We start from the raw sequence: 24310 nt of genomic DNA, 5'->3' as shown, positions 1-24310 counted from the left end.
ATCTTTCTCTCTTTGATCTCTGATTTTTTTGTTGTTGTTGTGGTGGTGTGGGTGGTGGTGTTTTGGTGGTGTTTTGTATTGTGTGGTGGTGGGTTTTGTGTGGTGCTGATGTGTGGGTGGTGGTGGATTTTCTGATATAAAATTTGTTTGGAAGTTGAGAAAATGTGAAAAATTTGTAGGAAAATAGCATTTTCAGAATATTACCAAACACTGGAAATTGTTTTTCGGACTATTTTTCATTGCACACCCAAACGCCCGGATTTTAATTTCCTTATGGGAATTCATTTTCCCCTACATTCATTTTACACTCAGAATTCGATTTACATTGAACCAAACGCAGCCTAAGTTTGGCCCAATGGACTTTGGCACATCGTTCCATTGTACTATTGTAGTACCCACCACCATGTCAGTTTGGGTTGCTGGGTCACCCGGCCTTTGATGCTGTTCTTTTTTTTATTTCCCCTCTCTCTCTCTCTCTCAAGCACACCACAAATGGTTGTGTAGGCCAAATTTAGCGAGTTCATCCGTATTATCCATAAACAGCCCAACAATCCAGAGTTCATGTTACTTCCAATTCGTACAGTTTATTTTGTTTTTTATACTGAATTTCTGATCCTTGACACAAAATTAACGGGTCAGCTAATTAAGTAACCCAGCTTGATATTTTATCACATCGTGCTGCTACATGGGAATGTAGATGACCACATATATTGGCAATAGCTTTGATATCTGTATGTCCATATAGTTTGACTTGAATAAAATCTTCTACTCTCTATTCACAAAATTCTATCCTTGGCTTTCTTCCATTGAAAAAAAAAAAAAGACCAAGAAAGTTATAAGATTTTTTTCCCTTCAATTTTTATGATCCATGAGATACATTGAAGTGATTATACACAAGTATTTGGATTTGGACCACTTATGCTTACATGATTGGGTAAAAACCTAAGGAGGGATATTGCTCTTATATCCCGCAAGACAGGTCAATGTAATGTAACAATCTCAGTTTTGCAGTGCAGTTTACCAGTAACATAAAACCAACAACGATCCCATTGGTTTCTCATCAGAAAACACATATTACCTCTTCATTCTTCCTGTTTTCAGTGATCAATCTTGACAGATTCCATTCTTTAAAAGAACCAAATATTAAGAAAACAATAATCAAAAAATAAGTAACAAATCGAAATCCCACTTAAAAGATGCTATAATAGGCCAAACGGTTCTGGTAGGGACTCAAATCCATTATCAAAGATTGGTCCTTGGTCGAACTTATCATCAATACTGTGCAGCCAGTTTGTATTCTTCAAGTCTTCCTTGAGCAATATTGCATCATATCGGGAGCTCTCATAGATATCTACTTCACCCAATCTTGAAGAATATCGTCCTCCATCATCCAATTCATTTCCATTATTCACAGGCCTATTAATATTGTTGTTTCCATTCTCTGAGTATACTCCATGCTTGCTGTTTTGCAGGCTTCCATTGTTGATGATGGGTGGTGGAGCACTCAGAGCACGAATGGATTGGATTTTTTGTGTGGCAGATCGTATGCTTTGAGGGAAGAGAGTGGTGCCTGAAAGTGGACGATTGTTCCCCGTGCCATTTCTTATATCCTACATCAGAGAAAGTACATAAATTGTTAGGCTTTATTTAAAACAATTGAACTAACTTGCTCTGACAAATTTCTACTCGTGGGTTTGAATTCCTACTTTGATACCATAATAGATTACCACTCATCCTACAGACTTGAGCTGCTAGAAAATTATGAATTTAATCATTTAGCTATTATTCTAACACTTCCAAACAAAATCTTTTAGTCACCCAACATGGTGAAATTATCCGTCCTGTACTGGGAGTAATTAGTGCATACCATATGCCTGATAGCCATATCCAGTGATTTCTTTGAGATAGTCCTTCCAAATCCAGTGCTCTCTGTGGCAGTTGTTGAACTCTTCACAGGTTTCCTCATGGCTAACTCTGGGAGATGTGAGGGCTTCCGAGGCTCATGAACATCAGCATGGTGTCCATTGGCATGTACACGGCCTCTTCCAGTAGGCTCAGTAAGTCTTCCCCTTGAGACAATAGGCGATGATTGTCTTCTTGATATATTGGTGGGAGCTGGAGCTTCTGAGTTCCCTTTCACAGTGGCAGCAGCACCTGGACGAGACCTACCAGCAGAAACTGGTCTGTCTGCAGGTAAAGTTGTTCTGAGATTTGGTGGTGTTTCAAGGGGAAAATCAGGGGGGACAATTGGCTGTGGTGGGGGACGAACTCGTGGAACTGGTGAGCTTGGTCTAGATGATGGTGCTGAAGCACGCCCATTTGATAGAATGCGCCCAACTGAAGTTGAAGGACCAACAGTTTGAGAAACAGCAGGTAATGAATTTCGACGAGTGGGGGTAGATGGACGAGTGGGGGTAGATGGACGAGAAATTGATCGAGCAGTAGGGGAATTCAAATTTGCAGGAATTTGGGGCCTAGAACTAGGAGTTGAGGGTCTTGAGCTTAGTGATGTCCGAGGTTTGTCAATGGAAGAGCTAGTTGGGGTTGGACGTGCTCTTGAAGGAGTTGAGGAGCGCGATGGTGTCTGGCGGGAGGATGGAGTAGAAGGTCTTGCTGTAGATGGAGAGCGGGTGATGGGAGACGATGGTCTGGTATAAGATGAGACTGAAGCTGAGCTTGTGTTAAGGATTGAGGAGGATCTGTTTGAGGAATAGGTACTATATTGTGAAGTGGAGAGGGATGAACGTGTAACGGAACTGCTTCTACTTGGTCTTGATGTATGGTTACTCTCTGATTGTGATACAGAAAGCTGAAACAGAGATGATTTGAGATATTAGTCATTCATATATAATTCTAACTTCAAAAGGCGTATTCCATTAAATATCATTATCAGCAACTGAGTTGTCTAAAATAGATATCTTTGCTTAAAAAAAATTCTGGCATCATGAGAGAGGCAATATTTCTGTTTATCCAGAAGAGAGTAACTCAGTATGCTTGAAATGCAGATAAAACATTTAGCAAAGACACTTGGAATTATCTAATTTCTGAACCAAAATTCTCAGGGAACAAGTAAATAGAAATAAAAAGGAGGTGGGGGAGTTCGTGATGCATACCCTTGAAGACTTTACGGCAGAAGTTGATCTAGCTAAAGAACTACTTCTCGGAGCTGCTGAAATTGGTTGAGACTCTTTTCCCCCCGACGAAAGAAAATCAGGAGTTCCAGGAGGAGTGAGAAGCCTAATAACATAAATCCACAACAACACTTACAAATCAAACAAGCTGATGATATCTCCAAAATTAACCACTAGCACTCAACAAATTTTACACAGCAATCCATACTTCACCCAAATATAAAGAAACAAAGAACGCTCGTTTTGGCACAAGTTTAAGCATGCATTAAGGACAACCAAAGGAATGAACTTTGATAGATACAATAAAATTTGAAACCTTTGGCATCAGCTCCATAATGATTGCTCATTATCATCAAGTCAAAACAACCATTAGTTTTTATTTTTAGTGTTGGACAGGATTTGAACTTAGGTCCCATATTCGACAATAACAGAGTTTCCCAATTAAGCTAACTAAAACCCACCAATAAAAACTTAAATGTGAAGAAGATGTGTAATTAAAAATTAATACTTGACTTATTAGGAATTCAAAAGCCAAGAATGGAAACTCAACTAATATGGACTAATTTAAACCTGAAACTATAAAACACATTGTGCTAATAGCTAGTTTGACATAATCAATGTCAATAGAACATAGATCTGAATTTGATGAACCAATGAAAATGAAAACTTGAAATTAAGTGTTGAAATTTTTTACCAATCATAATCATGCTTTCCTCCATCTGTAGATGACAAAAGATCATCAATCCCACTTCGAGACACTTTTGCTGATCCAATTGAAAGTCTCCCCAACTTCACTGAAACTGTGTATTGTGGGTTCCCAATATATAAGACAAGAATAATAGCACCAATTAAATATACCAAAAAAAAAACAAAAAAGAAGAATATTCCCCAATTGAAAACTGAAAAATAAATAACAGTTCAAACTCCAAAGCACAATTACTAAAACGACGTAGTTTAACGCAACTGATCGAGCTTCAATTTTCGTTTCACAACTCAACCACTCTCAAAAATGATTGAAACGACGTGGTTTTGTGAGTGCGACGTACCGTCGGAAGATTCGTCGGAGGACGTGACGGAGAGAGTGCGGCGATTTTTGGAGAAGAGATCCAAATTCTCGTCGGGGACGGCGGCGGAGCTGTTGACCTTGGAATTGGAGTTGGAAATCGAGGTCAGACTATGACCTCGCCGGTGCTGCGAAACCGCCGGAATATTCCTCCCTCCGATCAGAGACTCCCTCACACTCCGATAACTCATCTTCTCTACCAACGAACACGATCACAACGATAACGATAATAATAGCAACAATGCCGCCACCATGTCTAAGCTAAAGCACACAAAAAATGCTAGCAGAGAAGAAAAAATGCGATCTACTCAGAGAGCGAGCGCTAGAGAGAGAAAGCAAGAGAGAGAGAGAGAGAGAGCAAGTAGTAGTGGATGCAAAGCGAAGCTTTCTTTTAAGTTTTACGTCACAATTCACGAGAGAGAGAGAGAGAGGTTTAGATCTGTGATCCAGTGTGGGCATTACTATTATTACCAACCTGATAATCATTGATCGTGAACTGACACCTGGCACTTTTGGTTACTCTTTAGGCTCCCCACGTGTTTATAGCTAAAAAACGAAAACGCATCAATCAACCAATTGTGCTGCTAATAGGCGCATGATTTTCTTTCTTTTGTGAGTGTGTTGTGATCGTCGTTTATTCTTTTATTATTTATTTTTAATCCCTCAACTCAACTGTATTCGTTGAAAATCATTGGCTGTGATGTTAAATCAATTACCTGAAATTTATGCCCCCCTCCTCTTCTTGCTGATGATTATGAGAGATACATTTCCCAAGAGCTCTGAAATTTTTTTGGTTATACATATAAATGCTGTCATTACGGTGTCAGATTTGTCCGTTTGGTACTGGATTATAAGTTGAATTTTGCTTGATTTATGTACTATTTATAGAAGTTATTGAAAATAAGAAATTTTCAAACAATCATGATTATGTAACCTTATAAATTATAATGGCTATTAGTTTATGGGATTATTGCATCTAGTAGTACTAGTAACACAATAATTTTTGTAAATTTTTTAAATAATTATCGACTTTAATTTTTGTTTAGAATATCCTATTTTTAGGTTATGGATAAAGTATTTATATAAATTTGATTAGAATCAATCTTAATATTTAATATCAATAATTATGGTTTCTCAAAAAAAAAAAAATCTCAATAATTATGAAAAATTGATAAGCTGATAGTTATTGTAGACTTATTGTATTGCATAAGAAAATGGACAAAAATGACTGCCCATCCACTAAAGGTCATTGATTTTTGAAACCCCCACCCCCCTAAAAAATTGGATAAGTTTGACAATTAAGTAACATGGTGTAACATGAAAGCCATATATCTAAACGACTCTGCAACCACTATTAGAAAAGTGGTCTCCATTAAAATAAAATAAAAAGGAAATAGAAATTTTGGTCATAAATCATAACAACTTCCTGTGACTATAGACCGACGAACTTGGTGTTTGTCTTAATTAACTACTTCATGTTCAAGTTAAACAAATAAATGCTTGTGCAATTATTAAAGAAAATGAAAATGGACTTTATAATAGAATAAGTTTCCACGTCAATCACTAGATTAATTATATTTGTTTCTTTCCAAAGATTAGGATAATGATGTGAGAGCTGCTACCTTTGCAAGGTTTAGTGAAAGGAAGGTAGTTTAGGCCAACTAATTTCTATAGTTTTAAGGAAGACATAATTACTTAACTGTTCTTTTAAATACTGATTACTCACTTTTCATAACTTTACATTTTGTCAACTCTGGATATGTATTTCTTGCATGCACTTCCTTTTATTGTTCTTTAAACTAAGATCATAAAGAGTCTCAATTAATAATTTAATTAATATCAAGAAAATGTTAAAATATTATCAGTTTTACTATAAAATGTTCATGAACTAAGATTTAAATAATTGATTAGCATCATATCATCAATTTAATAAATAAATTTCTTAACTAATACTTTTCTTTTAACACTTTTAAAAGTTGACATATCAGTATGTGAAGTTAATACGATAAAATTTATATTATCTTGGCATCACTCTATTTGTTATATTTGATTAAAATTAATCCATTTATTTCAACTATTACGTCCACAAGCATGCTTTGAAGTCCTTTAATACCCTCTTAATAAGGACGATATGGGAGGCGACACCTATTGTCCAATTAGATTTTTTTTTTTTTTTTTTTTTGGTCTTCATATAATTCATTATACTATAAGGACACGTATAGTCGTACTAGTCTTCTCATTCTTTTTTATATTTTGTCTAATTGCATCTCTCTCTCTCTCTCTTTGATTGGTGTACATTTATACTTGTGTTGTTCAAGTATTGGAGCTAAATATATACGAAAAAATGTAGAGAGACTATTAGTTATGAAGATCCCTAGCCCCTAGTCATATCATATCTCCTAATCTAGAAGGTGTACTGTAGTGGTTCAAAAGGGGTATTGGATTTCATAGAATCCTACATCGTCTAGAGAAACATATGAGGATGTGCTTATAAGGAATGACTTCCCTTTAATGTGTAGAGACATTTTCCTCCATTGCTATGTGCTTTAGGAAAGAACAAAACCATGAGAGATATGGGTTCTAAATGAACAATATCTACATAGTTGGGAGATTGTTACATACTTATATGTACTCTATAATATAAGTGAGCTTGATGATGCCGTGAAATCACCAGTGAGCCGCACAGTCCACGCTCGCCGCAACTAGCAACCTGCAAAGAAAAAGAAAGTGATCTCGCCGTGGGCACCGGTGTGGTGTCGACCCAATACCCTCCAACGATCAAGTTAGTATTGTTCTCAACTCTAGAGTGCTAGAGAGGGTGTTTTTTGCGTACCTTGATTTGCGAGAGTATTCAAGCTTTTATAGTAGAAGAAAGTAGGTCTTTCCACCTTGGACTAGAAGTCTTTTCCTTCTAGGACTCTGAAATCCCAAACGTGATGGGCAAATATTTCCTTGTAGAGCGAGTCTCATCATTAAGGTGGATCTTCTAGAATTGCCCTCCTGATTTTCTGGGATTCCCTTGGATTTTAAACGTGCGTATCAAGCATTTTAAGCGAGGCTAAGCCTTGGGCCCCTGCTTAATGTCAGCCCATGATTACGAATCCGTCAGGCCCAAATATTGCACAATTTTTTACCCATCAGAGCCAATAGTGGCTTTTGTTGTAATAACTTAATTAGTATTATTGTATGAGACATTAATACATTTATTCACCATTGAAGTAGGAACACAAACAGAAGCAATTCTTCGACATTAATACACACGGTATATCCTTATAAAATAAAATAAAATAAATACACACTGTATTAAAAAAAAAAAAAAAAATAGCGTAGGTACGAGAGGACCAACCAATCCATATCGTATATTAATACACACTGTATCCTAATGCCAGGGCACGAAAATCCTCCAATTGAATTAGAGGTAGAGTGAAGACATCACATGGCTGGACCAAAACGAGAAAACGATGCGTGGAACGTGGATGGGCCAACATGCTTAGCCCAACAGGATAGCCATGTGATGCATCCTCGAATAAAACACGTTCACAGTTGCAAAGAAACAATCCGACAACACCATCCGTATGATAATAAAGAGACCTATCCTATATATGGCAGAGCCGATATTCTTGACTTCCATGATTACTGTTATGGACTTCTGGTTAATTTAGGACTCTCTTTTTCTTTTCTTTTTTTTCTTTTTTTAAACAGCAAAGTTTAATTTTGGACTTGGGACTGTTTGATGTATCAGTCATTTGCGTGAGCTCGCTCTATTATTGAACCTTTCTATTCATAGTTCATTAAACTTATCAAGTTACCACCGAGGTGGTGTGGTCTAGCGGTTTTGGGAGAGTGTTCATTGAGTGTGTGGTCTCAGGTTTGAGTCTGAATCTGGACTTGCTTGGTAATCTCCCTCAGCAGCTCAAAGCTCGCTAGCGTCCCTCGTGGTGTTAGGAAACTATAGTTCATCGTGGTCTCCTTACATCCCAGTAAGGCCTCGGACGTAGTGAGTAGGGTGCTATTATGGTCATTCTAAGTAGGATTATTATGTTGGTCGTTCCTACCCATTTTTTTGTTAAAAAAACAAAAAACTTATTAAGTTTATTCGATTTCACTAATTTGCACATTTATCACCACTGCGCATTCTTGACATGATCATCATTTTACAGATACAAAATTCTTGTAAGGTGATATTATCACAGTTGCTCGTTAATACTCAGTGCGCCATTAACTTGTATATATACATATACATTTGGGTGAATATAGTTAATAACAAATGCGACAATTAGCTAAGAAATAATGCTATGAACACAATACTTTTTATAATTAGTACACGAATCTACTCCTAGCAATGTTTCCGTGTTTTCATTGACATGGATAAAAGAGTTATGATAGCGATAATAGCATTGAACCACACAATGATGGATTTTTTTTTTCTTTCTTTTTAATTTTTAGGAGGAGACACAAAAGGATAGATGATGGACTTAGTTCATGTGATAGTGCTTTATTCCCCTAAGGGAACTTGGATTTTATGCATTAGCATTCCACAATTAATGAACAATGTCTACGTCCGACAGAGAGAGCATACAGTGGCCTGGGAAAGTCACCACTCACCATATCCTTATCCCGGGAAAAGAGCGACCCACAGGTGCTAGGTGGCCCATGTATCTTTGGAATTTACACAGCCCCACAGTGTCACACAGATCCGAGAGAGAGAGAGAGAGGAAAAAGCTATCTTTTTATTCTCCAAATATTTTGATTTACTAACCTTATAATAAATAAATAAAGAGTAGTGTTAACGGGGGCATCGCAAGTGACCTTTAAAAAATAACTTTATATCAGTAAAATTAACATTTTGTCAAAATTTTGACTAATTTTATAAGATATAGAACAAATAAAGTTAACTTTATAAATTTCACTTGTCACTTCAATATTATTTTTAGTCATTTCATTAATTAATACTAATTTTTACTAGATAAATCTCATAATATATCACCAATAACGAACACTTTACAGTGCAAGTTAACATTCCCTAAATAAAAATGGATTTACCAAATACAGTGCCACTTTATTGTTTTTAAAATTTTCTTTTCATGTCTTGGATGTATATATAAAGAGATACGTGTCAGTGGACAAAATATACTTGTGGGTAGCCTGAGAACTAGGAGAAAAGTGGGAGAGGAAGTGCGGATTAGGATCGGTGCAGTACATAGGATATTGTGCCGGGTGCAATTAACCTCACTTGTTTTACAAAATTTTTCCACTTTTTACTTTTTTAACTTTTATTTTTTTTTTTCATAGTCTTTTTTTTTTTACTTTTTTTTATTATTAATGATTAAGATTAAAAGTTGTTTTTTATAATTATCAATTTCAACCATTAAAAGTAATTGCATGAGGTGCAATACCTAAGATATTGCGCTTGATCTCAATCTAGGAAGTACACAGATAACTTAGGTTCTCTTTAAAGAGGTGCAGTTAACTAATTAATGCAAATATTGTTTTAAACTATCACTTTAATTATTCATTGTTAGTATAAGTTTTAATTGTTTAAGCCTTAAAATATCTCTTGCGTTTAAGCTAATAGCCATAAAATATATATATATATATATATTTGTTTATCCAAAAAAAAAAACAGTATATTTCAAGTTGGTTTGTATATTATGCTATATCGGTTAATCTTATGAATAATGATAGAGATACAAACTATTTTACAAATTTTTTTACAAACTGCTGATGTGGTAAGTGATTATTGGTAAATGAAAAAATGATATTAATGGTAAGCCTAGATGAAAACCAATAAAAGGTTGGCCACATTAACATTTTATAAAAATATTGTAAAATAATTTATAGTTGTAGTATTACGCTAATCTTATTGGCATATTTTAGATGCAAAGTGCCTATGGCTGACTTGGAAATTGATTACGATTTGTGAACTATTCTTTTTTTTTTATAGGTCCGACAATTAATTGTTAAAAGATTTTATTCTTGCTCTCTTCTTTGTCTTTTAGTCTTGTTGAAACCACATTTTTTCACACATGTAAGGTATGTTTAGGATCCGCCTATTTTACTGAAATTGAAATTTTGTTGAAATTGTTTTAAACTATCACTTTAATTATTCATTGTTAGTATAAGTTTTAATTGTTTAAGCCTTAAAATATCTCAGGCATTTAAGCTAATAGCTAAAAAATAAAAAAACATATTTGTTTATCAAAAAAAAAAAAACCGTATATATCAAGTTGGTTTGTATATATATCGGTTAATCTTATAAATAATGCTAGAGATACAAACTACTTTACAGATTTTTTTACAAACTGCTGATGGTAAGTGATTATTGGTAAATGAAAAAAAAAATGATATTAATGGTAGGCCTGGATGAAAACTAATAAGAGGTTGGCCACATTAACATTTTATAAAAATATTGTAAAATAATTTGTAGTTATAGTATTACGCTAATCTTATTGGCATATTTTAGATGCAGAGTGCCTATGCCTGACTTGGAAATTGATTACGATTTGTGAACTATCCTTTTTTTTATGGGTCCGACAATTAATTGTTAAAAGATTTTATTCTTGCTCTCTTCTTTGTCTTTTAGTCTTGTTGAAACCACATTTTTTCACACATGTAAAGTCTGTTTAGGATTCGCTTAATTTGCTGAACATGAATTTTTTTTACTGAAAGTATTGTATGTAAGGTTGAATTTATTCAACCATCTTATTGGCTTCATTCCGTGCCAAATTTGCTTGTAATTCAGCATTTAGTAACCCTGTATTTAGGTGGGTTTGATGTAAGGGTAGTGAGTGAGATAGAGTGAAGTTTGCTCAAGAGTGTGCAAGAAAACAGAGTGTCGCGGCTGGGACTCGCGGGTGACTCGCGGCTGCAAGCCGCCAGAAGCTGCACACGTGCCAAGCATGCTGGAAGATGAACAGTCATGCTAGCTAGAGCACTACAGGACAAAACAAGACAACTGGCCATACGGTTATCTCGCGACTGGATCTCGCGACTTAGTCAAGCCGCGAGGTCAAGCCGCGAGCCACCCCTGTTTTGTAAAAACCTGACGTTTCACATTCCTCTCCACTCCAATATAAATACCCCTATTACCCACGATTGAAAGAGAGCTTCCAGAGAGAATTTTGAGAGAGAAACCCTAAAGAAAAACCAGATTGTTTCACCCACAATCTCTACCTTAGAATCTCTTCAAATTCCTCAACTCTCTTCCTCTCCATTGTCAAATCCTTGAGAGGCTTTATACCAAACCAGGTTCTCATCATCATCATCATTGTGAGACTGCTGTTTGGATTTCTGGGAAGCAGTTAGGAAGGAACCAATCTTCATTGGTTGATGCTACGGTCTAGTAGCGGAATCCGGGAAGTTAGAAAAGAAAAAGGTTCGGCGTAACCTCGTTGGAGCAAGAAGCTTGGAGGGCTTAGGTGCACTGGGTAGATTAGGCTTGGAGGGTCTATTGCTGTCCTTGTATCCCAACTATATTTTCTAGTGGATTGATTACCGCTTGGAGGGCGGCGGAGAGGTTTTTCGCCGAGGGCTTCGGTTTCCTCTTCGATAACACATCGCGTGTTGTCTTTGTGTTTGCATCTTCCTTCCTCTCTATCTTTGCCTTTTTATTTATCTGCTGTGGATATTAATCTGTTATGGCTTAGATAGTATTTAATCAATTTCGTTTGATAGCATATGTTAAGTTTCCGCACACTAGTTGTTTGACATATTGCTTGAATTGATTAAGTTGTTATTTGGGGGTCTAAACGTTCAAAGGTGTTTTTGTACACGTTTTTGAACTTTCATTGTAGAATAAAGGTAAAAGTTAGCTGAAATAGTACAGTGATACCTATGAATAGTACCTGTAGGGTCACAATTTGTAGCCCAAGCCCAAAATGTATGGAGTCTTGGCCCAATGAGCCCAATACAATAAATTTATAGAGAATGGGTCAAAGAACCAGGCCTTAATGAGTTGGACAACGGCTAGTATTGAATTGCATGACGATCAAACACAAATAAAGGATGCTGACATGAATAAACTTTCAGTCCGAGGAGGTTAGACCTGTATATAATGATCACTCTTAGATATCAGAATGATTTAGATTGCTATAATATTTTTTTTCTTTCTCTTTTCTGATCCCCTTCTTATGGAGGGTCTCTCACATTATATAGCCCCTTTTGGGCCATCTTGATCCTACACTTGTTGATCATCTGAGTCCCTACTTGAGTGCCTGTCCCATCAGACACCCCTTTCAGCCTTCTGTGAGTCGTGGTAGGCAAGGCAGCACTGTTCAGAGGTCTTTTCCACATAAATGCGGTCAGAAAAGTAGTTGTAATGTATTTAATGTGGTGGTAGCAGTTTTTCCTTAGATATTTTGAGTTTTCTTCTTTCTTGTATGTTCATGAGGCACATTCCTATCGCTAGAGCCTTTTGGAGGGTCACTCTAATTGCTAAAATACAAACTTGAGCTACATTTGTCGCATTCGAGGAGGTATTCCTCCTCGGATCATCCTCCATTCATTCCCTGCTTATGAGATTTTAACTGGGGATCCCTTAACAACTATTTGCCCATTCTTGGACTTGTTAATTGTTTCGGATGAAGCCCAAAGCTTTTGGAGGGTCACTCTAATTGCTAAAGTACACACTTGAGTTACATTTGTCGCATCCAAGGAGGTATTCCTCCTCAGATTATCTTCCATTCATTCTCTGCTTATGAGATTTTAATTGGGGATCCCTTAACAACTATTTGCCCATTCTCAGACTTGTTAATTGTCCCGGATGAAGCCTAAAGCCCAATATATGATCTTAGGCCCTTACCCCTACAATAGCCCCTCAAAATTCTGGTTTTTCCCTCTTATCCGAGGAGGAAAAGTGGGGTTTTGATTTTTAAGGGATAAGACCTACTAATTCTTTGATTCACACATGTGGGAATGTAGTTTTACATGCCTCATAATTGTCACTGATGCTTCGTAGCCCACGAGGCGTCATTAATTACTCCAAGCGGCTTTATGTCCCCCGCATCCAACGGTGAGGCACTAATCCAATGATTGGCATTTTTCCCTAGAATTTTGAGCGGGAGTCTTCCCACTTACTTTCTCCTTCTATATAAAGCCTTGAGGGAAACCATTTTTCTCTTTTCTTCAAAAACCTTCAAGTGCTCCAGAGAATTCCAGCGCTCCGTCTCATAGAACACTCTAAATTACTGAGTCTCCATAGTTGTTTCTTATAAGAAGTCTTCGCAAATTTTCCTAACGGTTTCAAAGATTAGCATATGTGTTCCCGTAAATCTTTTATCTCTTCATATTCTTCTTTTCTTCTCGACCTTCTTCCTCGGCCTTTTTCTTTTTGGAAGCCTTTCTCCACGTCATTTTTGTTTACTTAGATGGGTAGGTTCAAGCATTTAGTAGACTCACCGGCCGATATGGAGGGTTTTAGGGCTAAATACCATATCCCCCGGGGGGTGGTTTTGGAGTATTGTCCCCCAGACCAAGTTCTTATTGATAACGACGTGGGTCAAGTTGTCATTCCCATGATTGCTTTCATAGAGGGAAAAATGACGCTTCCCATGGGTAGAATAACCAGGGATTACCTACTCAATCACAGACTAACTCCCCATCAATGCGTCCCCAACCTATTTAGGGTCCTAGGTTGTGTAGACACTCTCAATGAGCAGATAGGCTTAGGGCTTACGTGGCACAACGTGGTTCACATGTACGAGTGCCACAAGCTCACCAACACGGGGTATTATCTCAAGTCCCGGTCCGACGTTGTCAGAATGATATCGTGCCTTCCCAAATCAAACAAAGGCATGAAGGACGACTTACTTATCGTCTCCGGGGAGTGGAGTGACAGTCTTCATTGCCCAACTAGAGCGGGAGATCCAGGTAGGGTATCCTAAGAGTAGGTTCCTAAGCAAGGATTTTAGCCCTCTCATAGACTATATATTTTTCATAATTATTTTAATATTTCTCCCTCTCGGGTAACAGTTTCTATTTTTCTAAGCACGATTGCCTCCTTGGACATGGTTGCAGATAAAAGCCACGTTGGTCCAAGGCTTAGCCACGTTAACGTACCGGGTCTTAACAAACTACTGAGGTCCGAGCTATTCATCAGTGAAGACGAACAATTGCGTGCTGCCCACCTGATTTTGGACTATGAACCCTTGTCCCGCATATTCCAAGACATGGGCCAGGCAATAAAGGCTGGTGATTCTAGGCTTAACTGTATAGACGTGTCCAAGCCAGGATTCTTGGCTCGAAGAGATCTCCCACCCGTTGAATTGCCTATTCAACGCGCTCCTCTCCAGGTAGCAGCTTTGAGAGAGGAGTCGGCCTCTTCTCGTCATTCCCTTGAAGCTGAGATCGACCAGTTTCACTTTGAGAAGGCAGAAGGAGCACCAAGAGGACCTGTAAAGCTCTCAGATTTTGAGCACGAGTCCGACAGATTTTCCACAACTCATCCTCCGAGGCTAGTCATCACTCGGGTTGACTCCAGCTCAGAAATTGAAGAAGAGGGAATGGATCTGAAGCCAAGGTCGAGCTTGAAGGGGCTGTTGTCGAATAGGAACAGAGGGTCCACATCGAAGGAGGTTCCTAAGACCCAAGTTCCTCCTAGTCTTCCTCTTCCCCCTCTTTTTCCTCCCACAAACCCTAGACTTAAGGCCATTTCGAACTTGAGGAAGAAGAGGCTAATTGAAGATTTGGAAGAGGGCGAGGTGGAGCCTCAGAAGGGGACCAAGCAACAAAAGAGGGGCCAAGATCCCAAGGGCAAAAGGGCCAAGTCGGTGGAAAGCCAAGAGAAAGCTGATGTATGCCAAGGGCAGCGCTCTTGGGCTCCTCGACTAGAGGTGGAGGGTGTCCCTATTCCTTGGGACTCCACAATCTGGGAATCCCAAAGGGGGTATGCCTCCGTTCTAGCCAAGGCCCTAGAGCAACCTTTGCTTCTCCCTTGGGATATGGAGGGCCTTAAGCGTATTAGGCAACTCGACTTCTTCATGTCATTGAAAAGGACCTTGCCATGGTAAGTCAGCCACTACTCTTCTGAGCTTAACGCTAGTATTTTCATTTATTCACATGCATGTGTTTGATCATTCTGCTATTGTCATATAGCTTACTCAGCAGGTTTACGTGGTAGAAGAGTGAGTCAGGAATGCTCGGGACGAAGTCAAAGCTGAGGCCAACTCTTGCCTTAAAGTTGAGAAGGCCCTTAGGGCTTTCAAAGAAGAACATGCCCAATTGGCCGAGAAATTAAAGGAGGCGGATAAGGCTTATCAAAGCGCTGAGGCCGGCCTAAAGACTACGAAGAGGCAAATAGAGGATCAGCGCCAGAAATTACATATCACTGAGATAAACCTGGCCACCGAGAAGCAATCCGTTTTGGACCTCAAAGCAAAGCTACAGAAAACCAAGGATGCTGCTCGGATGGCCAGGGACGCCACCGAGGCCGTAGTGAAGGCATCCTATGAGCATGGGGTGCTGGATACGGAGAAACGGCTAACGGAGGAGGTGGCCATAGTTTGCAGGGATTACTGCGCCGAGTCATGGGGAGTGGTGATGGACCGGGCGGGAGTCCCTACAAACTCCGAGCTAAGGAGGGCCGAAAACATCTTCTTCCCGAAGGATATTTGGGAAATCCTCAAGTCGGACCCTCCTTCTGAGCAACTCCTTCCTACCCAGGCCCTTTTTCCTGATGCCGAAGTTCCTGAGGGGGCAGGAGTGGGTAAGGAAGCTCAATGAAGGATAAGCCTTTCGAGGACTCCCTCACAATCAAGGATGTGCTCTCCCAGGCCAAGGACGTGGAGTCTAAACACAAAGCTGATGGTGTTCATTCCAAGGCTACTGATCCCAAGAAAGATCCTCCCAAGGATAAGGCCTAGAATTCTAGACATAGGGTTTTCTTTTGTAACTCTCTTTTTTAACTTTCCTTTCCTGTGGCTTCTGCCACTACTTGTAGTGTAATTTCCTTCAAATTAATGAATGAACTTTCCTTCTACTCCTTGGGTCTCTATTTTTATTGCTTTTATTTTTATCGTTATTACAAATGAGCCTGAACTGCTATTGCTCCATTTCCAACGGTAATTCATTATTGGCATTTCAAGAAATCTAACTACGCATCAGCAAGATAGAGTTATTTTACATTTGTGATACAGATTAATTCTTACATAGTGAATGTTGAATCTGAAGGGAGTAAGTAATATACCTTGTTTCTCACGTTCTGTTTAACATTTATAAAGGTGTTCTTTGAGTGTCAAAAGTATTTAATTTCCCCTTAGCCTGTGGTCTAAGGAGCAATATAGGGCTTAGGTTCTGTTTAATACTTGAATAAATACCAAAAGTAATTAATTTCCCCTAAACCTATGGTCCGAGGAGCCATGCAGGACTTAGGTTCTATTTAATATTTGAAAAGATGCCAAAAGTAATTAATTTCCCCTAAGCTTGTGGTCCAAGGAGCCATGCAGGATTTAGATTCTATTTAACACTTGAGTAGATGTCAAAGGTTGTTAATTTCCCCTAAGTCTGTGGTCCGAGGAGTCATGCAGGGTTTAGGTTCTATTTAACACTTGAGTAGATATCAAAAGTTATTAATTTCCCCTGAGCCTGTGGTCCGAGGAGCCATACAGGGCTTAGGTTCTGTTTAACACTTGAGTAGATGTCAAAAGTTATTAATTTTCCCTAAGCCTGTGGTCCGAGGAACCATGCAGGGTTTAGGTTCTGTTTAACACTTGATTAGATGTCAAAAGTTATTAATTTCTCTTAGGTCTGTGGTCCGAGGAGCCATGTAGGGCTTCGGTTCTATCTAACACTTGAGTAGATGTCAAAAGTTATTAATTTCCCCTAAGCCTGTGGTCCGAAGAGCCATGTAGGACTTAAGTTCTGTTTAACACTTGAGTAAATGTCAAAAGTTATTAATTTCCCCTAAGCCTGTGGTCCAAGGAGCCATGTAGGGTTTAGGTTCTATTTAACACTTGAGTAGATGTTAAAAGTTATTAATTTTCCCTAAGCCTGTGGTCCGAGGAGCCATGTAGGGCTTAGGTTCTGTTTAATACTTGAGTAGATGTCAAAAGTTATTAATTTTCCCTAAGCCTGTAGTCCGAAGAGCCATGCAGAGTTTAGGTTCTGTTTAATACTTGAGTAGATTGAGAGACAAGATGCGCGATACCTTTATACAACAAAAGAACTTATCGAGAAATGAAATTTTCATTAATAATAGTACATTTTTAGGTTATTTACATTCTAAGAGCGGGGTATTACATGCTCATCTAAATCTTCTAGAAAATATGCCCCTATACCAACCACTGAGGTGATGCGATATGGCCCTTCCCAATTTGGCCCTAACTTTTCCCATGCTGGGTTTTTTACAGTACCTAGAACTTTCCTCAACACTAAGTCACCAAGCACTAGTGGCCTTAACTTTACTTTGGCATCATAACCTTACTTAAGTTTGTATTGATAGTACGCCAATTGGACCATTGCCATTTCCCTTCTTTCTTCAATGAGATCTAAACTTTTCTCTAGCAGCTCATTGTTATTGCTCGGATAGAATGAGCTGGTTTTTAGCGTTGGAAAGCCCGTTTCTAGAGGAATAACAGTCTCGGTCCCGTAAGTCATCGAAAATGGGGTCTCTCCTGTTGATCTGCGAGGTGTGGTTTAATATGTCCACAGGACATGTGGCAGTTCTTCCACCTATCTTCCCTTCGCGTCATCTAACCTCTTCTTAAGTCCGTTCACTATGACCTTATTAACAGCCTCGGCTTGTCCATTCCCCTGGGGGTAGGTTGGGGTAGAATATCTATTCGTAATTCCCAATTCGTAACAGTACCTCCTGAAGGCCTTACTATCGAACTGAAGACCATTGTCCAAGATGAGAGAGTGAGGGACCCCAAATCGGGTAACAACATTTTTCCAGATGAACTTTTTGGCATCCACATCTCTGATGTTCGCTAAAGGTTCAGTTTCAATCCATTTAGTAAAGTAGTCAGTGCCGATGAGTAGATACCTTTTGTTCCCTGCTGCCTTGGGAAAGGACCCGACGATATCCAAGCCCCACTGAGCAAATGGTCAAGGGCTGGACAGGGGATTGAGGATCCCTCCTGGTTGATGTATGTTTGACACAAATCTTTGACACTGGTCACATTTCTTCACATATTCATATGCTTCTTTCTGCATGTTTAGCCACCAATAGTCTTGGGTGATGGCCCTAGGAGATAAGGACCTGCCTCCTGTGTGGCTTCCATAAATCCCTTCGTGTAATTCCTCCAGGATTAGTTTTGAGGCCTCAGGGTGTAGCAGAGCAAGTATGGTCCAGAAAAGGAACGTTTATATAGCTTCTGGTCCACGGATAGCTAGAATCGAGAAGCTTTTCTCCGTATCTTATTAGCCTCGGTCTTCTCTTCAGGTAAGATGTCTTCCTTCAGAAACAGTACAAAAGGGTCCATCCTGCTAGGTCCCACTCTTACCTGGTGGACATGGATCACTCCTCTCTTCGTTACTGAGGGTTTGTATAGATCTTCCACAAGGATGACCCGGGGTAAACTTTGAGCCGAGGAAGTGGCAAGCGTGGCTAAGGAATCAGCATGTGTGTTTCCACTTCTAAGGATATGCAGTAAGCTAAAAGAATTGAAATGTGACTATAGGCGTTTAGCTTGGTCTAAGTATCCTTGCATTCTTTTGTCTCTTACTTTTAATTCCCCATTCACTTGGCCAACGACCAGTCTTAAGTCTAAGAACATGTTTACTGCTTTTCCGCCCAGTTTCTAAATCATGGATATCCCCTCCAGTAAGGTCTCATATTTAGCCTCATTATTCGTGGCCGAGAAATCCAGTCTTAGTGATTTTTCGATGGTAATCCTTTTAAGGGAAATCAGAACTAGCCTCACTCCAGAGCCCCTTTGGTTTGCTATGCCATCAACATATACTTTTCAGCATGTGGGCCCTTGTAGAGAGATCGTGCCAACTGATTTCTCATCCATGTCTCACGTCCTTGCTTCTTCTTCTAACGAGGGTTCAGCGAATTCAGCCACCAAATCTGCGAGGACTTGGCCCTTGACGGAGGTTCGAGGCATGTACTTGATGTCAAAAGCTCCTAGAATCGTGCCCCATTTAGCAATTCTCCCTGTATAATCGGCACTCTGAAGTATGGACCTGAGAGGAAGCTGGGTCAGAACGATAACTGTGTGTGCTTGGAAGTAATGGGGAAGCTATCGTGTTGCTTGAACCACCGCTAGGATGGCCTTTTCTAGTGGTAAGTAACGGATCTTGGCTTCATGCAACGATTTGCTCACGTAATAAATTGGTTGTTGTACACCGTTGTCCACTCATATTAACACTAGGCTTACTGCATGAGGGGCCACAACGATGTAGGCGAACAAGACTTCATCGGCCTCGGGACTGGACATGATTGATGGCCAGGATAGATATTCTTTAAGTTGTTGGAAGGCCAAAGCACATTCCTCAGTTCACTCAAATCCCTTCCATTTATTCATCAAGAGGAAGATGGGTCTGCACTTGTCTGCCGACTGATAAATAAAACGCTTTAAGGCAGTAATCATACCGGTAAGCCTTTAGACCTCCTTAGGATTTTGAGGCGGTTGCAAGCTGTTGACAACCCTGATTTGATCGGGACTGACCTCGATCCCTTTTTGGGTCATCATATAGCCCAAGAATTTTTCCGATCCTACCCTAAATAAACATTTGGATGCATTGAGACGCAGCTTGTGTCTCATCAGAATTTCAAAGATGTCTCCGAGGTCTCTCACGTGCTCGGACACCACCTTACTCTTTACCACCATGTTATCTATATAGACTTCAATGCTCTTACCTAGCTGCAGTTCAAACATTCTAGTCATAATTCTTTGGTAGGTGGACCTTGCATTTTTCAAACCAAAAGGCATCACCTTGTAATGGTAGTTTCCGATAGGAGTGACAAAAGCTGTCTTTTCTTGGTTGTCTACGGCCAATGGTATCTGATGATATCCTTGAAAGGCATCTAAGAAGCTCATCTGAGAATGGCCCGCGGTCACATCTACCAACTGATCTATTCGAGGCATAGGGAATGGATCTTTTGGGCAGGCTTCATTCAAATCCGTGAAGTCTACACAGACTCGTCATTTTCCGCTCTTCTTCCTTACCACTACAGTATTGGCCAACCACTCAGGGTAAAAAACTTCCTTGATAGCCCCTGCTTTTTTAAACTTCATCACCTCGTCCCTAATAGTGTTAGCATGTTCCTTTGACGGGCGCCGAGGTGGTTGCTTCTTGGGAGTAATGGATGGGTTAACATTTAGATGGTGGCAGATGAAGCTCGGATCAACCCTTGGGGCCTCGTAGGCGTCCCACGCAAATACGTCCATGTTTTCTCTGAGAAACCCAATTAGCTCTTCTCTCTCTTGGGGAGGTAGTTCCGAGCCGACTTGAAAGAACTTTTTCGGATCATTGCCAACAGCAACCTTTTCTAGGTCCTCACACTTCGTTTCCTTGGTTGATCCATTACCGGGCAATGCCGGGGTTGTTGATTGCTATAAGCCCTTTTTAGCGGAGGCAGAGGGCTCAGCGTTGGGTCGGCGTGAAATGGCAGCGACCATGCACTGTCTAGCCACAAACTAATCCCCCACAATCTCTTTAACCTGGCCCTTTGACGGATACTTCACCTTCTGGTGCAGAGTAGAAGAGATGGCTCCTAAGGCATAAAGCCAAGGTCTAGCCACAATAGCTGTGTAGGGTGAATAAGCGTCAACCACAATGAAATCCACCTCTACCACATCTGAACCGGTTTGTATGGGCAGTCTAATCTGGCCTCTTGGAGTAACGGTATTTCCCTCGAAACTTACTAGAGGGGAATCGTACGGCATTAGGTCCTCAGGTTTTAAGTTCAACCCCTTGTACAGGTCGGGGTACATTACTTCCACGGCATTGCCCTGATCTACTAACACTCTCTTCACATCATATCCTCCTATCCTAAGTGTGACTACTAGAGCATCGTCATGGGGTTGGATGGTTTCGATCTTATCTTCGTCCGATAAGCCCAGCATTGGTGAGGCTTCCTTCTTGGCCTTTTTGGACTTCCGATCGTCGTCCTTGATGGATAGTCGAGCCACAGACATCACTCTGGAAGGACAAGAGCCGGTCCTTCCCAGAGCAGCAAGAATGACATTTATTGTGCCTATAGGAGGTCTTAAGGAGGTGTCTCTCTGGAACTCCGAATTCGCCTGTTCTTGTTGACCACTGGAATGATGCAGGAGGTGCCTTAATTTTCCCTCTTGGACCAGCTGGTCTACGTGGTTCCTTAAGTTCCTGCAATCTTCGGTGGTGTGCCCCGGCTCTTGGTGGTACTGGCAATACAGGTTTTGGTTGCGCTTCATGGGGTTTCCTACCATCTTATTTGGCCATTTAAAGAATGACTGGTTTTTTATCTTCTCCAGAACCTGATGCACTAGATCTCGGAACATAGCATTAACTGTCTGCGCGTCGGCAGATGCGAATTATCCTGCAAAGTCTCTCCTCGGTCGGTTGTTGTTATTAAATCGGTCCGACCTGAAGTCCCTCCTCTCTTGAGGGATAATCTTTGCTTTAACTTTACCCAATTGCTGGTCTTCTTTAACCTTTTTATACTTGTCAATCCAGTCTATGAGCTGGCGCAAGCTGGTAACAGGCTTTCCTGTTAGGGACTTTCTTAAACCATGCTCAGCTGGGAGACCACTCTTGAAGGTGTTGATGGCAACGTCATCAAAGTTACCCTCTATCTCATTATATATCTTCCAGTATCTGTCCGAGTAGGCTTTCAGGGTCTCCCCTTCTCGCATGGACAAAGACAGTAGAGAATCTAAAGGCCAAGAAACCCTACTACACATGATGAAGCGAGAGCCAAAGGCCTGGGTGAGCTGCTTAAAGGAAACTATGGAGTTTGGCTTCAAGCCATCAAACCATCTCATCGCCACTGGTCCCAAGTTAGACGGAAATACTTTGCACATCAAAGTCTCGTCTTTGAAGTGAACGGTCATCCTTTGGTTAAACTGGCTTACATGCTCTACGGGGTCCGTTCGACCATTGTATATGGTGAAAGTAGGTTGATGGAATTGCCGAGGGAGCTTAGCCCCTTCTATCTTGCGTGTGAAGGGTGACTTAGAGATCCGATCCAATGCCTTACTCATGGCGTCGTTTACTAGGCCTTTACGAGACGGACTTTTGTGTCTGCGTCTATGGTGGTGCTCTTCCTCATAAGAAAAGGTCTTACTCGGTGGGGTTCTTGACCTTTGCCTATAATTGTTGTCCCCTTCGTCATTAGAGGACGTATCCAAACTGGAAGGGAATCGCTTCCGCTGCACACGATGTAGTTTCTTTTTTAATTCATCAATCTCTTGCTGCAGGACTTTATTATTGTCTTGTCTTTGGGACACGTGACTTCCCACCCTAGAATGGCTTTTGCTTGTATGGGTAGTACGCACAATACCCTCTCGATATTTCTCTTGATCCCTTTCCTGTTCAAGGTTAAGGAAATTGTCCTGTCATTGAGAACCTGCATGCTCCGTTTGGTGTGGACCTGCTTGGTGCGGACCTAATCCCACCATGTTTAATCATTGCACTCACTGATGCCCAAGTTCTTCTCACAAATGACGCCAATTGTAGGGTCACAATTTGTAGCCCAAGCCCAAAATGTATGGAGTCTTGACCCAATGAGCCTAATACAATAAATTTGTAGAGAATTGGTCAAAGAACCAGGCCTTAATGAGTTGGACAATGGCTAGTATTGAATTGCATGACGATCAAACACAAATAAAGGATGCTGACATCAATAGACTTTCATTATGAGGAGGTTAGACCTATATATAATGATCACTCTTGGATATCGGAATGATTTAGATTGCTATAATATTTTTTCTTTCTCTTTTCCGATTTCTTTCTCTTTTCCGATCCCCTTCTCATGGAGGGTCTCTCACATTATATAACATTTTTTGGGCCATCTTGATTCTACACTTGTTGATTATCTGAGTCCCTACTTGAGTGCCCGTCCCATTAGACACCCCTTTCAGCCTTCTGTGAGTTGTGATAGCTAAGGCAGCACTGTTCAGAGATCTTCTCCACATAAATGCGGCCAGAAAAGTAGCTGCAATGAATTTAATGCGATGATAGCAGCTTTTCCTTAGATATTTTGAGTTTCCTTCTTTCTCATATGTTCATAAGGCACATTCCTATCGTTAGAGCCTTTTGGAAGGTCACTCTAATTGTTAGAGTACACACTTGAGCTACATTCGTCGCATCCGAGGAGGTATTCCTCCTCGGATCATGTTCCATTCATTTCCTGCTTATGAGATTTTAACTGGGGATCCCTTAACAACTATTTGCCCCTCCTCGGACTTGTTAATTGTCCCGAATGAAGCCCAAAGCCCAATATATGATATTGGGCCCTTGCCCCTACAATACCAAAAAGTGCAGTGGGGCTATGAATAGTAGCAAAAATAAGTTGAATAGTAAAATAAGCTGGCAAACAATAAGCTATCCAAACGGACATATAATATACAAAATTTATGGTAATTTTCCCTAATTTTGTACACTTTAATTTCTTCTCAAAAAAATTTTGTACACTTTAATTATTGTAATTTACAAAGAGAATAAAAGCAATATAATATCTAAACTAAAAAAAACAATTGCAAAATTTATGGTTTATAATTGGTTTATAATTGGGTTACAAGATCAAACTTCTAGAGAGGATTTTTAACAATAAAACACATCTAAATACAAACAAACACATCAGATGATTGAATAGTCAATCATTTTTTTTAAATAAAAAAACTAATACAAACAACAAATTGTAAATGGAAAGGCTTCACTAGTGGGAAGTACCTACTCCAATATTAGGAAAAAAAAAGTGTTTTAATAATAGTACAAAACTTAGATTCAATGCTCTACTGCACTTGACCAAAGCCAGTCTCTAGTAATGGAAGTTTGATCGAATTTTATCTTTTCATATTGCTGCATATGTTTTCAATAATAGTTTCTTTCATTTTTCTCCAATATGTTTGAAATTAGGAAAAGAAAATGCTATTGACGTAACCAATGCTTGGTCCATATCATCCATTTAGTTCGATCAAACCCTATCACTACGCCATTTACTTAATTTAATTACCACTAATTCACTTGG

General features: G+C 39.7%; 3 protein-coding genes across 3 annotated transcripts; all 3 read right to left on the bottom strand.

Annotated features, from left to right (window-relative positions):
- Positions 1 to 822: 822 nt before the first annotated feature.
- Positions 823 to 4589, bottom strand: LOC115953277 (proteoglycan 4). The gene is made up of 5 exons (XM_031070872.1): positions 4178 to 4589; positions 3826 to 3931; positions 3114 to 3237; positions 1868 to 2809; positions 823 to 1610 (listed from the first exon to the last, which is right to left on the bottom strand). The coding sequence occupies exons 1-5, from the start codon at positions 4383 to 4385 to the stop codon at positions 1200 to 1202; spliced, it is 1791 nt and encodes a 596-aa protein (XP_030926732.1). The 5' UTR covers positions 4386 to 4589; the 3' UTR covers positions 823 to 1199.
- Positions 4590 to 20774: 16185 nt separating this feature from the next.
- On the bottom strand, positions 20775 to 21548 carry LOC115951910. The gene has a single exon (XM_031069034.1). The coding sequence runs from the start codon at positions 21546 to 21548 to the stop codon at positions 20775 to 20777; it is 774 nt and encodes a 257-aa protein (XP_030924894.1).
- A 105-nt stretch (positions 21549 to 21653) lies between these two features.
- LOC115951909 lies at positions 21654 to 22322 on the bottom strand. Its single transcript, XM_031069033.1, has one exon. The coding sequence runs from the start codon at positions 22320 to 22322 to the stop codon at positions 21654 to 21656; it is 669 nt and encodes a 222-aa protein (XP_030924893.1).
- Positions 22323 to 24310: the final 1988 nt, after the last annotated feature.

This window comes from Quercus lobata, chromosome 7 (genome assembly GCF_001633185.2).
Source record: "Quercus lobata isolate SW786 chromosome 7, ValleyOak3.0 Primary Assembly, whole genome shotgun sequence".
Taxonomy (NCBI): domain Eukaryota; kingdom Viridiplantae; phylum Streptophyta; class Magnoliopsida; order Fagales; family Fagaceae; genus Quercus; species Quercus lobata.
The sequence above is the reverse complement of the archived record's forward strand: the minus strand, read 5'-3'. Positions and strand labels throughout refer to the sequence as shown.